The following is a 19,962-nucleotide window of genomic DNA, read 5'->3' as shown; positions in this document are numbered from 1 at the left end:
CCGTCGTAATAAAATAACGTCATCACGTTACGAACGATCGGATATTCCAACAACTTTGACCGTGTGTATGCAACACCAGTTTCGGACAAAATCCGTTGGACAAAATCCGACGGATTTTGTTGTCGGAATGTCTGACCGTGTGTACAAGGGCTAACAGTGACAGAACACTTTATATGGTTGCAGCCTAATCATTTAGGTTTTTTCTAGTTTTTATTCCTACATATATATTATCATATCAGCACTTAGGCACTCTATAATTTACAATAATAAGATGGCTGTAACATGATTCAGTTAAAGCACACTGGCTACCCTATGTGTAGTTCACTTTTCTCCATATACTCCAATGTCTTACTATTCTGAACAATTTGTTTCAGTGTATTGTTGCTATAAGCACAGATAATAAGGAATGAACCCATTGAATGAACCCATGTAAACAGTATGAAGTTAAACTCCAAAAAGTAAAAAGTAAAAAGTAATGTTTAAGAATATGGTTAGTGGGAATAGAATGTTTTTAGATGTTACACATAAAAGGATTTGTACTTGTTTCATCAGCTGAAACACTGCAAAAAAAAAAAAAAAAGGCTTGATGCAGTCCAAGTAACATATATAGTACCACTATTAGGTTAGATACAAAACAGTGGGTGTTGGCTATGTATTTTACTTTTTTTTTTAACCTAGGTATTCTTACAACATGCTCCTATTTAAAGAATAATAGTCATTTTTTTTTTTTTTTTTGACTGTACAGTTTAGTTGGCCCCCGCAAACCTCTTCATGGCAATATACATTACAATATAATTGTACAATTTTCATTCAATCTACCACCAACAATGTATTGTGAGGGCATGCCTGGTAAATAGACAATGAATAGATTGTTTAGGCAGCCCTTCACATTATATAATTTGGTAAATCTAAAGGAGATTTTGTAGAGATTGTGTAACCAGTTTGTTCAATGTTTGACTAGTTCTCAGTTTTATATTTTCTTTGACTTGCCAAAAACATGAGCTGCAATCCATGGTTATGGCATGGATTAGTTCTCTTCATTTCCAATTCCTTCTCTTTGTTGCTCTTTGTATAAACAGGTAGTTTTCAGAGCCATTTCTAGAATTGCATAATGCCTGTGGAAGGAACCAAACAGGTTCGGAAACCTTGCATCCTTCATCACTTAAAGCAGTTTTACACCCCAAACCAAAAATGTAATATATGGCAGCTTACCAATCATTTGCTTTAGTGGCTGTATTCTTTTTTGTTTTGTTTTTTAGGTTTTTTTCCCTCTCTTTTCCCCTGGTGATCTGGCCAGTAACACACCTCCTGTATTAGGTCTATATACACCTCCTGTATTATACAGACACCATTCTGGATGAATGAGCACAGGGGGAAGATGTGGACAACACTATTGTCCAGCTGGGGGGAGTGGAGTGTTAAAAGTACTAGTAGATCTAAATACATTAACAAATTGAAGCTGAACTCAAGTTAATACTTTATAATCAGTTATTGCAATCAGATATTTTCTTTTGAGATAAAGGATTTTGCATAGAAGCTGGTTGTTTTAAAGAGGAAGTAAACCCTGATGAGTTTACTTCCTCTTTGATTCCCTGCAAAGGTAAAGCATAATGGACTACTATGCATCGCATCACATCGCATAGTAGTCCATTATGTGTCACTTACCTGACACAGGAGCCAGCAAAGTCACAGCTGTCCCCTGTAGTCCGCCCCATCCATCTTCTCGGTGGGTCTCGCTGCTCCGCCGCTGTCATTTGACGAAGCCACGATGACGTCACTCCCGCGCATGCGCACGGGAGCCACCACTCGCGGCATAACACCGTTGACAGCGGCGCGCTCAGTGTGACTGCGCGCCGCTGTCTATGGCGCATGCACCGTAGACAGCGGTGCCTGTGTTTCTGCAAATATCTCTTGGACAGGTAAGCCTTAATCTAGGCTTACCTGTAGGTCAAAGTGGTTTGTAAGGGTTTACAACCACTTTAAGCACCCATGCCATTGTTAAATAGTCTCTCATCCTTGTAACTGCAAGAGAGACTTTCTGTTGAAAAACAACAGACTACTGGCTGGATCACCAGATACAATTTGAAGTTAGAGAGCCTAAAAAAGAAAAGGAATAGAGCCATCACAACTAAGAATTGGTAACCTGAGAAAATAATAAATGTTTGCTTTTGGGTTTAATGCTACTCTAATGCAGCGTACACACGACCGGACTTTACAGCAAACTAGGTTCGAAGGGATTAGTCCGTCGGACAATCCGATTTTGTGTGGGCTAGTCCGATTGTTTTTCGAAAAAAATAAAAATCTGACGGACCTAGAAATAGAATACGTTTCAAATCTATCCAACTAACCCAATTCTGACTGACTAAAATCGGGAAAACCGTTCGTTTGTGTGCTGGTCCGACGGACCAAATATGATGCAAGGGAAGCTATTGGCTACTGGCTATTGAACTTCCATGTTTAGTCCCGTTTACATCATCACGTACAAAACGAACGGACTTAGCCCTTGTACACACGATCGGAGATTACGACAACCAAATCCATCGGATTTTGTCCGTCAGATTTTGTCCGTCGGATTTTGTCCGACGGATTTTGTCCGACGGATTTTGTCCGAAAACAGTTGTATACACATGGCCGGATAAAGTTGCCGGGAAATCAGATCGTTCAGAACGTGATGACGTTATTTCGTTACGACGGGACTATGTTCAGGCTAGTAGCCAATAGCTTTGATGTAGGAATTTGATCTGAGCATGCGTGGCACTTTGTCCGATCGGAATTCTCTACACATGATCGGAGTATGTCCGATAGGAGCAGTTTGTCGGAAAATATTTCCGGCAAGTTGGAAAATTTGGTCCGACGGATATTCCGACGGAAACAGTCTGATGCAGACCACACACAGTCGGAATATCCGACAAAACGCTCCGATCGGACACATTCCGACGGAATCTCCGACCGTGTGTACAAGGGCTAAGTCCGTTCGTGTGTGGCCAAGTCCGTTCTTTCGGAAAGTCAGATGGAACTCCGAAAGTCTGTCGGGAAGACCGGTCGTGTGTACGCGGCATAAGTTGGCTAAGAAAGGGTATCATTTAACCTCCAAACTTTCCTCATCAACCAATGCCTGATAAGTACAAATACTGTATATACCACTGCTACAATTTAAGTAGTGTAAATTAAACAGTGGTACGCCCTCTAACCCCATTCCTTAACACACACATGCACAAAGTTCCACCTTGTGTAACCAACCATTAATATACATTTGTAGAAACCAAATTAATATTGTAATTTTAATCATGTAGAATAATATACCTATTCTATAAGTATCTATATAGCGGGAGATGGAAAAAGAAGAAAAGGGAAAGAGGGGAATGTAGTATTGCACTTTTAATCAAATGTATGTTTTGATGTCATAATGTGTAGTCAAATGAAAAAAATTGATAATTCTGTACTATTGTTTCTGTTGTAATAACTATTATTGGGGTTGAGAGCTCGTATTTGGATCTTTGTGTTTTCCAGTCTTAGATGGCAACATTGTTTGGCCAATCTGTAATAATTCATCTTTTTCATGTGTTTCATCCATTTATTGTTCTCTCACCAGGACCTGATTCGGAGAGACATCCTTTATTATAAAGGTCGCTTGGATATGGACAAATATGACGTTATAGAGGTGGATGATGGGCGGGATGAGGACTTTAATGTCAGCGTGAAGAATGCCTTTAAGTTGCATAACAAGGAGACAGAAGAGATGCACCTATACTTCGCCAAGAAGCTAGAAGAGAAACTGAGGTGGCTGCGTGCCTTCAGGGAAGAGAGGAAGATGGTGCAGGAAGACGAGAAGATTGGTAAGGGCACAGTTACATTTGGGCATACAAATAAGATGAGAAACTTATTTTAGAGTGAAACCACACTTTTTTATGAAATTAAAAATATATGCATGCAGTATACAACAAGTAAATCTTCTTTGTATGATTATGAGTGTAGGAGAATTCGGTCAAATTGATGTGGTAATATTACTTACCTTACTCAAGTGGTTTGCAGTAATTGCTATCCTTTTTCTGAAACTATTAGCTACTTGGCTGTCGTAATGACCCTCTGATTACAAGACTTTCTGAGTCGCTAGCCTAGCAGGTGATATCAGGTGACTCCTATATTATATTTATATTATATTATATTTGTTATTTTGAGCCATTTTCTTAAAAAGCCATAAAACCAGGGGATGTGTACATCTAAGCCCTTGTACACACGGTCGGACATTCCGACAACAAAATCCATCAGATTTTGTCCGACGGATTTTGTCCGAAACTTGTGTTGCATACACACGGTCGGACAAAGTTGTCGGAAAATCCGATCGTACTTAACGTGATGACGTTATTTCGTTACAACGGGACTACGTTCAGGCTAGTAGCCAATAGCCTTGGTCTAGGAATTTGATCTGAGCATGCGTGGCACTTTGTCCGATCGGAATTCTCTACACACAATCGGACAAAGTCCGATCGGATCATGTTGTTGGAAAGTTTTAGAGCCCAGCTCTAAAACTTTGTCGGGCGGATATTCCGACGGAAACAGTCCGATGGAGCCCACACGCGGTCGGATTATCCGTCAACACGGTCCGATCGGACATTTTCCGTCGGAATGTCCGACCGTGTGTACAAGGGCTAAGACATAATGCATTTTGGGAGAAGTTAGCAGCCTCCATGTTCCTGTTCCTGTTGTGAGTTTTCCTTTTATGTCCAGCTCCATGTGCCCGATGCCCTAATATTTCGACAGCACCTTCTATATTGACCTTATGCATTGCACACAAGAGAAAGTAGGCCTTATGTTGAACTGGAAATGCATGGTAGAGGTAGTTAGTGGGATAATGGCAATGCCTGTTTTTTATCCACATCTACTGAAATCCATTTGTAATTCAACCGAGGAGGGTACTTTACCTCTTTGCTTGTCAATACTAATTTAGAAGTTATAAGTTTGATTACTGGCTATAAATGTTTGAGGATGAAAGCTATGTTATTACAAATGCACTCTGTTTGAGGCTGATAATATTGTTTCGCATTTAATTTCTTAAAGTGTAAACAGACTACAATATAATCTAATTTAAAAAAAAAAACACTTTATTTTAATATAATCCCCTTTGTCTTAATGTAATTACATAACAGGTTTGCAATTGCCATAATCTGGTCCAGATATTTCCTGATTTTTTTCTGCAGTAGAAGCAGCCATATCTCTGTATTGTTTTTTTTTTTTTTTTTTTTTCGCACACTGCATAAACATAGAGTATATCCTTTTTCTTCTCTCTTGCACGGATTGTGAAGTCTCACAGAGCTTTAAATAAACTGGACCTGTTGTCTAGAGCTAGAAAATAGATTGCTGATATCACACATTACGTCATCAGCACTCCAGGAGTTTAGCACTATCTAACACTAAGATTTTCATAATGTAGTCAAGAACATGTAGGGACAGGACCAAACTGTTCTCTCTACTGGCATAATACAAGTAATGTTTTTAGGCATCACACATAATTTACACAGCTAAGGGATTCAATTGAATATATGTTAAAAAGTTTGGTTTGTTTTTTCCATGCAGGATACACTTTCAGACCGTGCACATATGAATATTGAATGCTTTAGTGCTTTTGTAAAAGGAAAAACATCAGAATATCCATAAATAGTTTTAAAGCTGAAATCTGGGCAGATATAAAATACCCAAATGAATGAAGCGCTCTATTCATTAATACAACTTGAATTAAGTGTGTTTAACCACTTTCAGACCGGACCAATTTGCTGGTCAAAGACCAGACCACTTTTTGCGATTCGGCACTGCGTCGCTTTAACTGACAATTGCGCGGTCGTGCGACGTGGCTCCCAAACAAAATTGACGTCCTTTTTTTCCCACAAATAGAGCTTTCTTTTGGTGGTATTTGATCACCCCTGCGGTTTTTATTTTTTGCGCTATAAACAAAAATACAGCGACAATTTTGAAAAAAACGCATTATTTTTTACTTTTTGTTATAATAAATATCCCCCAAAAATATATAAAAAAACATTTTTTCCCTCAGTTTTATTCTTCTACATATTTTTGGTAAAAAAAATCACAATAAGCGATTATTGATTGGTTTGCGCAAAAGTTATAGCGTTTACAAAATAGGGATAGTTTCATAGCATTTTTATTAATAATTTTTTATTATTTTTTTTTTACTAGTAATGGCAGCGATCAGCGATTAGCGATCAGCGATTTTTATTGTGACTGCGACATTGTGGGGGACCCATCGGACATTTTTGACACATTTATGGGACCATTGTCATTTATACAGTAATCACTGCTATATAAATGCAGTGATTCCTGTGTAAATGACACTGGCAGTGAAGGGGTTAACCAGGGGGTGGCAGTGTAGGGGTTAAGTGTTCCTAGGGGTGTTACTAACTGTGGGGGGGTTGGGCTTTCATTTAGTGAACACTGATCTCTGCTCCAATCACATGGAGCAGAGATCAGCATCACTAGTTGCTAGGCAGAATGGAGAAATGTTGTTTACAACGGCATTTCTTCATTCGGCTGCTCCGTGAGACGATCGCGGGGATGCCCGCGGCAATCGAGTCTGCAGGTCCCGCGACCGGACTCACGAAGGGCCCGACCAGCGCGGGAGCGCGCCGCCGGTGGCGCGCTCCCGATGGCAGGGTGGCAAATTTAAAGGGACGTACATGTACGCCCATTTGCCTGCCCGTGCCATTCTGTCGACGTACATCGTCGTGCGCTGGTCGGCAAGTGGTTAAATGCAAGCAAGTTTTTTGTAATCCTCTGTACAGCAGAGCTCTGAGCTCATCAGTGTGCTGCTTGTCATTTTACTCGCTAATCGCAGGCTGTGGGAGGAACAAGATATGTGTGTGTTACTAATGCCGGCCATACACGGTTTGAATTTCTAAAGAATTTTCTTTCGAAAATCGTATCTAAGAATTTTCGTACGAATTTCGCACCATTAGTGGGCTGCAGCAACAGCCGATTTTCGTGCGGAAATCAAATTTGAGGAATCGGACATGTTGGAAATTTTTTGAAAAACAAACAATTTTCTAATCACTGATGGGAGAATCGTGCGAGAAATGTAATATGAAAAGAAAATTTACGGAGAAGAAAGAAGATTCCCGGCCAATAAAATTATTTTCTGTAGCAACATGAGGTGAAATTGAAGGCTTGGTCGGCCGAATTTCGAAAATCAATGGTGGCATCATCGGATCACAAAAAAAAGAAACTTTCTGATTTTGAAAAGAAAATTTGTTCGAAATTCGACAATGTATGGCCTGCATTAGAAAGGCCATACACGGTGTGAATTTGAACCGTGTATGGGCAGGCTGAATGTACCAAGTTGATCGATCAACTTGGGTACAACCAGCATGCTAGTTTTTGCCTTCAATTAGCCCCTAGCTTCCCCCGCTTCCACTCCAGGAGAAGACAATGGCTCAGCAGAAGGGATTCCTGTATCAACACTGTGTTGATGGGGAAATCTAGCAAATTTCTTTCCTGCTTTCGCTCTGTGAATGGTCGGCCTTAAAGTGATACTAAAGTCTCATTTTTTTTTAAAGAAGGAAGTCTTTAAAAATCAACTTCCTCCTAACACCATTGAAGCTTCTCTCCTTTCTCCTTTCTTAAAGTGATATTAAAGTCTTGGCTTTTTTGTTTAAAAATTGCAAACATGTTATAGTTACCTGCTCTGTGCAGTAGTTTTGCACAGAGCAGCCCAGATCCTCCTCTTCTCGGGTCCCTCTTTGGCACTTCTGGCCCCTCCCTCCTGTTGAGTGCCCCCATAGCAAGCAGCTTGCTGTGGGAGCACCCGAGCCGAGTCGTAACTCCAAGTGTCCATTTAGACAAGGATCCGTGGTCTGACGCACCTCATTGGCTCACTGACTTTGATTGACAGCAGCAGGAGCCAATGGCGCCTCGCTTCAGTCTTAGCCAAGGAGGAGCATTCGCAACATTGCTGGATTGACATGGAGCACAGGGAAGTATTAGGGGAGCTGAGGGGGGCTGTTGCACACAGAAGGCTTTTTTTTATCCTAATGCATAGAGTGCATTAAGATAAAAAAAAACTTCTGCTTACTAACCAGCAGAAAAAAATCAGACAGGGTTGCCCCATTTTTTGGTAAAAAAAAAAAAAAGATATATATATTACACCGTGAAAACTTTTTCGACAGGTGTGAAAGAATGCTGTAAATTAAGAATGCTTTCAAAAATAGAAGTGTTAATGGTTTATTTTTATCAATGAACAAAATGAAAAGTAAAATGAACATGAGAAGTCCAAATCAAATTATTATTTGTTGTAATGACCCTTTGCCTACATTTCTCAGCATTGAGGACACCATTGATCCTAACCCAATCTCCAACACCATTTGCATAAAAGCAGCCCCTAAACTTGCAAGGAAACCTCCATCACTCTTCACTTCCCTTTGGCGCACAAACTGCCTCCTGCTACAGCCAAATATTTCAAAGGGAAGTAAACATGATGTGTCTTTCATCTGCTGCATTAAGTTTCCTTGGCCAACCACTACAGCCCCTCAGTGTTCCCCGTTTCTTTGTGATTTTTCAAAAGAGCCCATCTTGGGGTTTCAAGATGGGAGGTGGGGTCTGCTTTGAAATCTTTTCCTGGGAGAGACCTTGTTGATGCAGTATAACTACCTTGTGTCTTGTTGCTGTGCTCAGTCTTGCCATGGTGTATGATCTGTGACATAAAACTGTCTTCCACAACCTCACCTTAGTAACAGAGTTTGGCTGTTCTTCACCCAGTCTTAAGCCTCCTACACAGCTGTTTCTGTTTCAGTTAATGGCTGTGTTCAAATTGATGATCATTAGCACCTGCTTGGTATAATTAGTTAACCACACACCTGACTCTTATCCTACAAAATCCCTGACTTTGTACAAGTGTACAAAGTCTGCAAGTGTAGGGATTGATGCTGGTTTGAAACCAAAGGATAGTCACAGCAAATATTGATTTGATTTAGATTTTTTTTCTGTTCACTTAATTTGCATTTTGTAAATTGATAAAAATAAACAATTACAATTATATATTTTTGAAAACATTTTTACTTAACAGCATTTCTTCACACCTGCCTAAAACTTTTTTCACAATCCTGTATATGTAGTCTCAAGAATGTTTGTGATCAGTTGCACTGGCTTGTTTTAAACATTGTAAAAATAAAAAAGGAATCTGTCAATTGTTTAGCATTGCATTTACATTTCTGTGAAAGTTATTAGAGGGTCATATGTGGTTTTGTAATTATGAAATTAGTTGTCTCTTTTTCAGGTTTTGAAATCTCAGAATACCAGAAGAGGCAAGCGGCAATGACTGTGCGTAAAGTGAGCAAGCAGAAAGGTATGGCCTCTGTATAAAGCAGCTGCTTGAGCAAGTCTATTGTAACATCAAATTTGACCGTATCGATGATTAATTTATTGTGCCTTTGTTCTCAAAATGTGAGGCATTTAGAAATATTTTTAAAGCAGGACTACATACAGTGGTGTGAAAAAGTGTTTGCCCCCTTCCTCATTTCCTGTTCCTTTGCATGTTTGTCACACTTAAGTGTTTCGGAACATCAAACCAATTTAAACAATAGTCAAGGACAACACAAGTAAACACAAAATGCAATTTGTAAATGAAGGTCTTTATTATTAAAGGTGAAAAAAAATCCAAACCATCATGGCCCTGTGTGAAAAAGTGATTGCCCCCCTTGTTAAAACATACTATAACTGTGGTTGTCCACACCTGAGTTCAATTTCTCTAGCCACACCCAGGCCTGATTATTGCCACACCTGTTCACAATCAAGGCATCACTTAAATAGGAGCTGCTTGACACAGTAAGGTCCACCAGAAGATCCTTAAAAGCTACTCATCATGCCGAGACCCAAAGAAATTCAGGAACAATTGAGAAAGAAAGTAATTGAGATCTATCAGTCTGGAAAGGGTTATAAAGCCATTTCCAAAGCTTTGGGAATCCAGCGAACCACAGTGAGAGCCATTATCCACAAATGGCGAAGACATGGAACAGTGGTGAACCTTCCCAGGAGTGGCCGGCCGCCCAAAATTACCCCAAGAGCGCAGCGACGACTCATCCAAGAGGTCACAAAAGACCCCACAACAACGTCCAAGGAACTGCAGGCCTCACTTGCCTCAGTTAAGGTCAGCGTTCATGCCTCCACCATCAGGAAAAGACTGGGCAAAAATGGCCTGCATGGCAGAGTTCCAAGGAGAAAACCACTGCTGAGCAAAAAGAACATCAAAGCTCATCTCAATTTCTCCACAACACATCTTGATGATCCCCAAGACTTTTGGGACAACATTCTGTGGACCGATGAGACAAAAGTGGAACTCTTTGGAAGGTGTGTGTCCAAGTATATCTGGCGTAGAAGGAACACTGCATTTCATAAAAAGAACATTATACCAACAGTAAAATATGGTGGTGGTAGTGTGATGGCCTGGGGCTGTTTTGCTGCTTCAGGACCTGGAAGACTTGCCGTGATAAAAGGAACTATGAATTCTGCTGTCTACCAAGAGATCCTGAAGGAGAATGTCCGACCATCTGTTCGTGTACTCAAGCTGAAACAAACTTGGGTTCTGCAGCAGGACAATGATCCTAAACACACCAGCAAGTCCACCACCGAATGGCTGAAGAAAAACAAAATGAAGACTTTGGAGTGGCCTAGCCAAAGTCCTGACCTGAATCCTATTGAGATGTTGTGGTATGACCTTAAAAAGGCCGTTCATGCTCGAAAACCCTCTAATGTAACTGAATTAGGACAATTCTGCAAAGATGAGTGGGCCAAAATTCCTCCAGGACGCTGTAAAAGCCTCATTGCACGTTATCGCAAACGCTTGGTTGCAGTTGTTGCTGCTAAGGGTGGCCCAACCAGTTATTAGGTTTAGGGGGCAATCACTTTTTCACACAGGGCCATGATGGTTTGGATTTTTTTTCACCTTTAATAATAAACACCTTCATTTACAAATTGCATTTTGTGTTTACTTGTGTTGTCCTTGACTATTGTTTAAATTGGTTTGATGTTCCGAAACACTTAAGTGTGACAAACATGCAAAGGAACAGGAAATGAGGAAGGGGGCAAACACTTTTTCACACCACTGTATTTATATCATAATCTGAGAATCCAAATGCATATACTGTTATAGCTGTTAGTTTAATTCATGTGTACATTTCAACATTACACTTAACCCACCAGAAATCATAATAATGGCACACAGCCAACTGTTGAGTCACTGTAAGAAAAATTGCAGTGTCTCTGCCTTCTGATTGGGCAAGGAGCAGCAGCACACTGATGAGGTCATTCTTGCGCTCTCTTTGGTCTGTCCAGGTAGAATAATGTTCCAGGCCTCTGGTTTCTCAGTGCTACTTCCCAATCCAGCCAAGAGATAAAATAGAGCAGGATTCCTCAAACTTTGTAAACACTTTACTGTCCTTCAGACCTTGGGAGGGGGCAAAATATTGGCCAGTAAGAGTATAAAATTATCTGGTGTCAGTGGTCTGGTGTAAAAAATGTTTCATGGTTGGTGAGCAATAGGATTAAAAAATCCTGTGTTGCCTGCAGTTAGAGGAAGGAGAATAATGCCCCATTGTTGGTGTCAGTGAAATGAATAGTGCCCCACCATTGGTGCCAGTGGAAGGAATAGTGCTCTGTTGATGGTGCCAGAAGGAGGAATCGTGCCCCATCGTTGCTGTCATTGAGAGGAATAATGCCCTATCACTGCTGTAAGCCAGAGAAGTATGTCAGAAGAAGTGTCATATCATTGGTGTCAGTGAAATGAATAGTGCCCCATCATTGGTTCAGTGGAAGGAATAGTGCCCCAAAAGGCTGCATCTGGCCCATGGTCAGCAGCTTGGGAAATACTGCCTTAGAGTATAACTGTTTATGTCTCTAATGCTGTGTACACACGATCGGACTTTCTGGCAGAAAAGGCCAGACGGTCTTCCCGACTGACTTTTTGACAGAGTTGCGATGGACTTACAAACAACCGGACTATCCCACACACGATCAGACTATGTGACGGAATGATTCCGTTGGACCTATTCTGCCAGAAAGTCCGGTCGTGTGTACGCGGCATCACTTGCTACGAGCATCTGTAATGGCCATCTCTTTCTTTGGTGTCAGCCATCAGTCTTTGTGGTTTAACCCATTGCACTTGCAAAAAGAGCACAAGGAACGCCAGAGGCCTAAAATACTATATTAGCTTGGTTGAACAGTTTGAAATCCATCTTTTAGACATTTTAATTATTTAAAAAAAAAATGCTGCAGGGACAGAATGCTGATTTAAAGGTTCACATATTCTGTAAAGTGATCCTACTAGACTGTTGATGTTTTGTAATAGTCATAATCTCTCTTGATAGCTTTGCCCCATTGTTTAAACTTACTGGGTTTAGTGGTTTCACTATACAGTAGCAAAAACAGTAATCTGATTACCATGCCAACAGCAGATTAATCTGTAATTTATCACTCCAGGGTGAAGTTGTTTGAATCTTGCAAATAGACTGTTTGGATTTTTGTTAAATTGCATTCAGATTTAATATGGTCTCTGATATATATATATATGTATATATATATATATATATATATATATATATATATATATACATATATATATATATATATAGATATCTATAGATATCTAATATCTATATCTATCTATCTATCTATCTTTCTTTCTATCTATACATATATATATATATCAGCGTATGCTGATAGTGAGTAAATGTCCCCACTGTCAGAATACAATAGCTCAGCAGGGAAGATAGCTCACCGAGTGTGTGAATGGGGAGAACCGAATCAGTTTTTTTTTATTTTTATTTTTTTTTTGCATTCAAGCCGCTGGTTGAACAAAAAAAAAAACATTCATCTGTGGGCTGCCAAACATAGGCAGACCTGGCCATGTAGTCTTCAGAACAATGTAGGTAATAAGGATGTGTGAGGTCTACAGATATTTTTTTCATTTGACCAAACACATCTACAGTAGACAGACTTTTTTAAATAGTATATATTTAACAGACAAAAGGGAAATAATAGCGTAAGTTCCTTTTTAGGCCTCTTTCACATGGGCGCCTTCCGTTTTGATCAGCAGATCTGTCAGCTGATCCCCTGCTTATCTGAGCAGATTGGGCAGATGACAGGTCCATGTCCACTCAGTTTCTGCAGAGCTGGCACAGATGCTCTATGGGCCGCTGGATGTAAATGGGCACTGTCTGTTTACACCCGACTACCTGTAATCTGACCCACCTACGTGGAGGAGGACGTATCCCCTTCCATTTGTTCTGGATTGGATCGGAGGTAGAAGGGTGTAAACAGACGTAGGGGTGAATGGACCATCTGATCAGGCGAACCTGATCAGAACGGGGGTGTGAAAGGGGTGTTATGGTTTACATAGCATTTATTTTTGCTGGCATGCAGTCAGCAGTCTTGCATGTCATAGTAATCACTAGTCTATCTTTACCTTCTCTGTGTTGTGTGAGGCAAAATTGTATGCACCCACTGGATAAATAATTGCATATTGGATGCTATCAGGAGCATTTTGTTCATTGATTATGAAGTGATAGGTTGTTAATAAGTTGAATAGTTCATATTTGACAATGGTTTAAAAATGGTGTAAAAATTCAAAATATAAAGGGTTACTTTAACTGGTTCCCGATCAGCGCGCGCCGATGTACGTCGGCAGAATGGCACGGGCAGGCATATTGGCGTACAGGTACGTCCAATCTTTAATGCCGCCCTGCCATCGCTCGCGTGCTGGTCGGGACCCCTGTGAGTCCGGTCGCGGGTCCCGCGGACTCAATCGCCGCGGGCGTACCCGCGATCGTCTCATGGGGCGGCTGAACAGAGAGATGCCGTTGTAAACAGCATCTCACCATTCTGCCTAGCAACTAGCAATGCTGATCTCTGCTCCATGTGATTGGAGCAGAGATCAGTGTTCACTAAATTAAAAGGAAAAATTTGTGTAGCGCTTCAATAGTAATAAGTGTAATCAACATAAATGAAAAGAATAATCAAATAACAAAAATCATATAGTTAATATAAATAATTCAAGGAAAGAGTCCATAAGATGGGCACCAATTTCACAATAAAGCTGGTATGGAAATGACTGGACCGTCATAAGGCAAAAACAGATCGCGCTAGGCAGATGTGTTCATGTAAGTCAGCTTGTCTGTAAACGTCAAAGAGGGTAGATAAATACTTCTTACCAACTCTGTTGGACTCACACAGTCGTATGACAGTTGAGTCTGGAAAGGCTTGAGGTCACAATCTGGGACCAAGGGGTATATGGAGGGAGGTCCGTTGGACTGGTGGAGGAACTTCAAACGGCTGTATGCTCAATGGTGTGTTTCACAGATGGAACATCGAGGTAGTTTGAAATCCAGCTCAGACGCGGCCCATTACACCGATACTCCAATCACCCCAAGTGGGGAGGAAAATGTTTGGGGGTTTAGACCAAAAAGAAGAGAAAAAAGAGCTCCACATGGTGCGGGTCAGACGGTATAAAATGCGAATTTATTGAAGTCAAAAAGTTATTAATGACTTGGTGATCACAAAAATAGAATAAAATAAAGTTAAAAGCAATGTAGGGTGCCAACAGCTCGTCCAACGCGTTTCGACATAAATGTCTTCGACAGGGGCATGTCCCTGTCGAAGACATTTATGTCGAAACGCGTTGGGCGAGCTGTTGGCACCCTACATTGCTTTTAACTTTATTTTATTCTATTTTTGTGATCACCAAGTCATTAATAACTTTTTGACTTCAATAAATTCGCATTTTATACCGTCTGACCCGCACCATGTGGAGCTCTTTTTTCTTTTTTCTCTTCTTTTTGGTCTAAACCCCCAAACATTTTCCTCCCCACTTGGGGTGATTGGAGTATCGGTGTAATGGGCCGCGTCTGAGCTGGATTTCAAACTACCTCGATGTTCCATCCGTGAAACACACCATTGAGCATACAGCCGTTTGAAGTTCCTCCACCAGTCCAACGGACCTCCCTCCATATACCCCTTGGTCCCAGATTGGGACCTCAAGCCTTTCCAGACTCAACTGTCATACGACTGTGTGAGTCCAACAGAGTTGGTAAGAAGTATTTATCTACCCTCTTTGACGTTTACAGACAAGCTGACTTACATGAACACATCTGCCTAGCGTGATCTGTTTTTGCCTTATGACGGTCCAGTCATTTCCATACCAGCTTTATTGTGAAATTGGTGCCCATCTTATGGACTCTTTCCTTGAATTATTTATATTAACTATATGATTTTTGTTATTTGATTATTCTTTTCATTTATGTTGATTACACTTATTACTATTGAAGCGCTACACAAATTTTTCCTTTTTGTTTGCTGAACTTTGTTTGTTTTTAGTGTTAGCTGCTATCTTTGGCTGTTGAGGCCGTTCTTTTATATACGTTTAACTTTAGCGCAGTGTTTTCCCCTTAACTTTACTTCACTAAATTAAAGCCCAGCCCCCAACAGTTAGTAACACACCCCTAGGAACACTTAACTCCTACACTGCCACCCCGTGGTTAACCCCTTCACTGCCAGTGTCATTTACACAGGAATCAGTGCATTTGTATAGCAGTGATTGCTGTATAAATGACAATGGTCCCAAAAATGTGTCAAAAATGTCCGATGTGTCCGCCATTATGTCGCAGTCACAATAAAAATCGCTGATCGCCGCCATTACTAGTAAAAAAAAATTCTTAATAAAAATGCCATAAAACTATCCCCTATTTTGTAAACGCTATAACTTTTGCGCAAACCAATCAATAATTGCTTATTGCAATTTCTTTTTACCAAAAATATGTAGAAGAATATGTATCGGCCTAAACTGAGGGAAAAAAATGTGTTTTTATATATTTTTGGGAAATAATTATTATAACAAAAAGTAAAAAAAATGTGTTTTTTTTCAAAATTGTCGCTCTATTTTTGTTTATAGCGCAAAAAATAAAAACCGCAGGGGTGATCAAATACCACCAAAACAAAGCTCTATTTGTGGGAAAAAAAAGGACATCAATTTTGTTTGGGAGCCACGTCGCACGACCGCGCAATTGTCAGTTAAAGCGACGCAGTGCCGAATCGCAAAAAGTGGTCTGGTCTTTGGCCAGCAAAATGGTCCGGGGCTGAAGTGGTTAAAGTCTAATTATAGTTTGTGAAATCAGCCAATAAAAAGATTCAGACAGCAGCTGAAAAAAAAAAAAAGCAGCTCTACATTCTTTACTTGTCCGGTTACCGGTCCAGACTTACTGATCTCTTTCAGTTTGAGTGATGCCCAGCATCTTTCAACCCACTTTCTATAAGCCCAGTGCATCAAGGCATTACCCTCCATCCTGGACTCATAGGAAGAACACGCTTTAACCACTTCCCTGCCTGGTAAAAACAAAGGAGGACAAAGATGGCCTGTGATGTCATTGGACCTGGCCAAAGGCACCTTAAAGTGGAGAGCCACCCTGAAAAAAAAAAATATTAAAAATTACAAAAAAAATGAAAAAAAAATATTTTTTTTACTTACCAGAAATGCCTGTTGCTAGGCACATAATCCTAATCTTCCTCTTCCTCCTCCGCGGAGATCTTCTTTCTTCTCTCCTCGTCGCGTTGTCTTCTGGGTAATGGGTCGCGCTGTGTTCTGGGAACTGTGTGTCCCAGAACACGGCGCGTCCCATTCACAAAGCGCTGCGTGACTCGCGCATGCGCAGTAGGAAACGGGCAGTGAAGCCGCAAGGCTCCACTGCCTGTTTCCCTTAGAAGGAATGGCGGCGCCGGGACCCGAGAGCCGAGGGACGGGTCGGCCTCTGGCGGCCGACATCGCTGGCACCCTGGACAGGTAATTCGGCTTATTAAAGCGGTTTGGTACCTAAAAATTAAACTTCATATTATTAAAATCACAAGATAGAATACTTACCTAAATGAACCCTGAAAAAAAAAAATATTCTTTACTTACCTTTTATTTCAGATGTTTCTGCTGACTTCCTGGTTGTCCTCCCGTGGGAGTAGGCGTGGTTATCGTCCTCGCAATGGTCCCTGGGAAATTTCCCAAGAATCCATGGGGGGACAATGAAATTGCGAAATCTCGTGAGATTTCGTTAGGATGCCAGTCACGTGACGAGGGCGTGTCCGAATTTGCCATTTTTAAAGTGGGCAGGCAGCTGTATCTGCCATTACCACCATTGCACACTGAGCATGTGCGAGATGGAGCGGAGCATGCTGGGAGCCGAGCGTCATCGATATACAGGAAGTAAATGCCTGTGGGCTTCAGACGCCCACACTTAAAATGGAAAATGCCAGAGCACTTTTTTAAAAGTCATCCCGAGGAAAAGAATCGTCGCGCCGGGGGTCAAAAAAACGCCGGACGTGGATGCTAAGCGAAGGTAGCAGTCGCCCACCTGTAACACAGGTAAGAAAAAAAAAAAAAAAGAGCAGAATCCCGCTTTAAGTCAGCAGCTGCAGTGTGCAGCAGCTGCTGACTTAAAATTATTTTTTTTTTAAATGGCCCTCCTCTTTAAAAAAATAAATGTAAGTTTGTCTTTTCTTTTAAGCCTGCCAGGGATGCTTCAAAGTAGTGGGGGCCTTTAGTGAAAGGGTGGGGGTGAACACAGCTGGATTTTTAATCCATGGCTGTGCTAATAGGTTTGTGTAATCAAAAATTTGGTTTTACTTTTTTTTTTTCAGCTGTAATTCCTTGCTGGTGTTGGTATGGATTCAATCTAAACAATTAAGGTCAGAAGAACCTACTGTCAGCTATTTGTTACAAGTCTCAGTAGTACCTACATTTCCCCCTACGCTTGCAGTGTAACTATCCCTTATGTCATCACCTTCTAAGGAAGCATTCTGTTAGATTAACTGTTTAAGTTGAACTCCATGTCCCTATGGCACTAAAGGGTTTAAGTATTATCAGCTGTATAGACAGCACTTTGCAGTGTAATGACACGCATGATGCGTGAAGCAAGGGAACTCTGCTGGCAAACCACAAAACGTTCCTCTGAGTGAACACACGTGACAGCATATTGCTGGTAATAATACATGCTGGTTTTATTGTACAACTGGGATCTTTGGGGAAAGTCCTTTGGCTAAAGCTGATTCATTTTCTCATGACTGCAGCTGTAATTTAAGCTACTCTATGTAGACGCAATGTAATGAGCTCTTCTGTCTAGGGTTCTGTACTTCTGTAAATCACCAGACAGCTAGAACATCCCTATAAATATGTATGGGGGGGACATTGTTTAACCACTTACAGACCGGACCATTTTGCTGGTCAAAGACCAGACCACTTTTTGCAATTCGGCACTGCGTCGCTTTAACTGACAATTTCGCGGTCGTGCGACGTGGCTCCCAAACAAAATTGATGTCCTTTTTTTCCCACAAATAGAGCTTTCTTTTGGTGGTATTTGATCACCCCTGCGGTTTTTATTTTTTGCGCTATAAACAAAAATAGAGCGACAATTTTGAAAAAAACGCATTATTTTTTACTTTTTGTTATAATAAATATCCCCCCAAAATATATAAAAAAACATTTTTTTCCCTCAATTTAGGCCGATACGTATTCTTCTACATATTTTTGGTTAAAAAAATCACAATAAGCAATTATTGATTGGTTTGCGCAAAAGTTATAGCATTTACAAAATACTGATAGTTTTATGGCATTTTTATTAATAATTTTTTATTATATTTTTTACTAGTAATGGCGGCGATCAGCGATTTTTATTGTGACTGCGACATTGCGGCAGACACATCAGACATTTTTGGCACATTTTTGGGACCATTGTCATTTATGCAATAATCACTGCTATATAAATGCAGTGATTCCTGTGTAAATGACACTGGCAGTGAAGGGGTTAACCAGTGGGTGGCAGTGTAGGGGTTAAGTGTTCCTAGGGGTGTGTTACTAACTGTGGGAGGGGCTGGGCTTTCATTTAGTGAACACTGATCACATGGAGCAGAGATCAGCGTCACTAGTTGCTAGGCAGAATAGGGAAATGCTGTTTACATGGCATTTCCTCCATTCAGCCACCCCGTGAGACGATCGCGGGTATGCCCGTGGCGATCGAGTCCGCGGGACCCGCGACCGGACTCACGGGGGTCCCGACCGGCACGCGAGTGTGCCGCCGGCAGCGTGCTTGTGATGGCAGGGCGGCATTGAAGATTGGTAGTACCTGTACGCCAATATGCCTGCCCGTGCCATTCTGCCGACGTACATCGGCGTGCGCAGGTCGGGAACCGGTTAAATTGGAGTCTATGCACATTTGTCTTTTATTTTAGCAAATATTATAAAGTATAAATGTATAAATAAAGCAACCAAAGAGTCATCAGCTATCAGCAGGGTTCCTGCTGAAAGTTGACTTTTATTATTTTTTTAATTTGTCAGCAAAAAAATTAGCAAAAAAAGGGTGTAGGGTTCCCCCCAGCTTCATACCAGCCCCCCCCCCACCCCAAAGCACCTTGCCCCCATGTTGATGAGGACAAGGGCCTCTTCCCAACAACCCTTGCCTGGTGGTTGTTGGGGGTCTGCGGGCAGGGGGCGTATCAAAACACCCACCCTATGTGAATGGGTATCAGGTACATTTGTTGATGTACCCATTCACCAAAAAAAGCAGTGGAAAAAAACAAGAACCAGTTTTTGACAATTCCTTTATTAGTAAACTAGCTCTGAGCCACAGTCTCTCCAGTTATCGTCTCTCCTGGTGCCATGGCTTTTTTCCGCCGACATTTTCTCCGCAAGCTGTCATCTCCCAATTTCATTGTCTTCTTCCTCCTCCTCACATCGTCACCGACATCTTTTTCTTCTTCCTCGCCGTCACAAGTTACCTGCTAAAAAACAAAAAAAGCATTTTTTTTTCACGAAGCTGTCTTCCTGCATTCTTATGTTCCCCATTGTCCGGTGCCTCTTATATAGGCATGGGGCGTGGCCATCCAATGACGTCGCCCGGAGAGCCGTGTGACATGTGAGATCGCATGTTACAAGGG

The 19,962-nt window shown here is 41.1% G+C and overlaps 1 protein-coding gene across 3 annotated transcripts in view; it reads left to right on the top strand.

Annotated features, from left to right (window-relative positions):
- The window catches only part of ARHGEF9 (Cdc42 guanine nucleotide exchange factor 9), a 659,595-nt gene that overhangs the window by 627,592 nt on the left and 12,041 nt on the right, over positions 1-19,962 (top strand). For all 3 annotated transcript variants that reach the window (XM_077475005.1, XM_077475175.1, XM_077475090.1), the window contains 2 exons: positions 3,593-3,836; positions 9,278-9,346. In XM_077475005.1, coding sequence (XP_077331131.1) covers positions 3,593-3,836; positions 9,278-9,346 — 313 coding nt within the window. The remainder of the gene's footprint in view (positions 1-3,592; positions 3,837-9,277; positions 9,347-19,962) is intronic.

This window comes from Lithobates pipiens, unplaced genomic scaffold (assembly GCF_037356315.1).
Source record: "Lithobates pipiens isolate NorthernLeopardFrog02 unplaced genomic scaffold, aLitPip1_a1.2 Scaffold_1, whole genome shotgun sequence".
Taxonomy (NCBI): Eukaryota; Metazoa; Chordata; class Amphibia; order Anura; family Ranidae; genus Lithobates; species Lithobates pipiens.
Note: the sequence above shows the minus strand (reverse complement) of the source record. Positions and strands in the feature narration are given on the sequence as shown.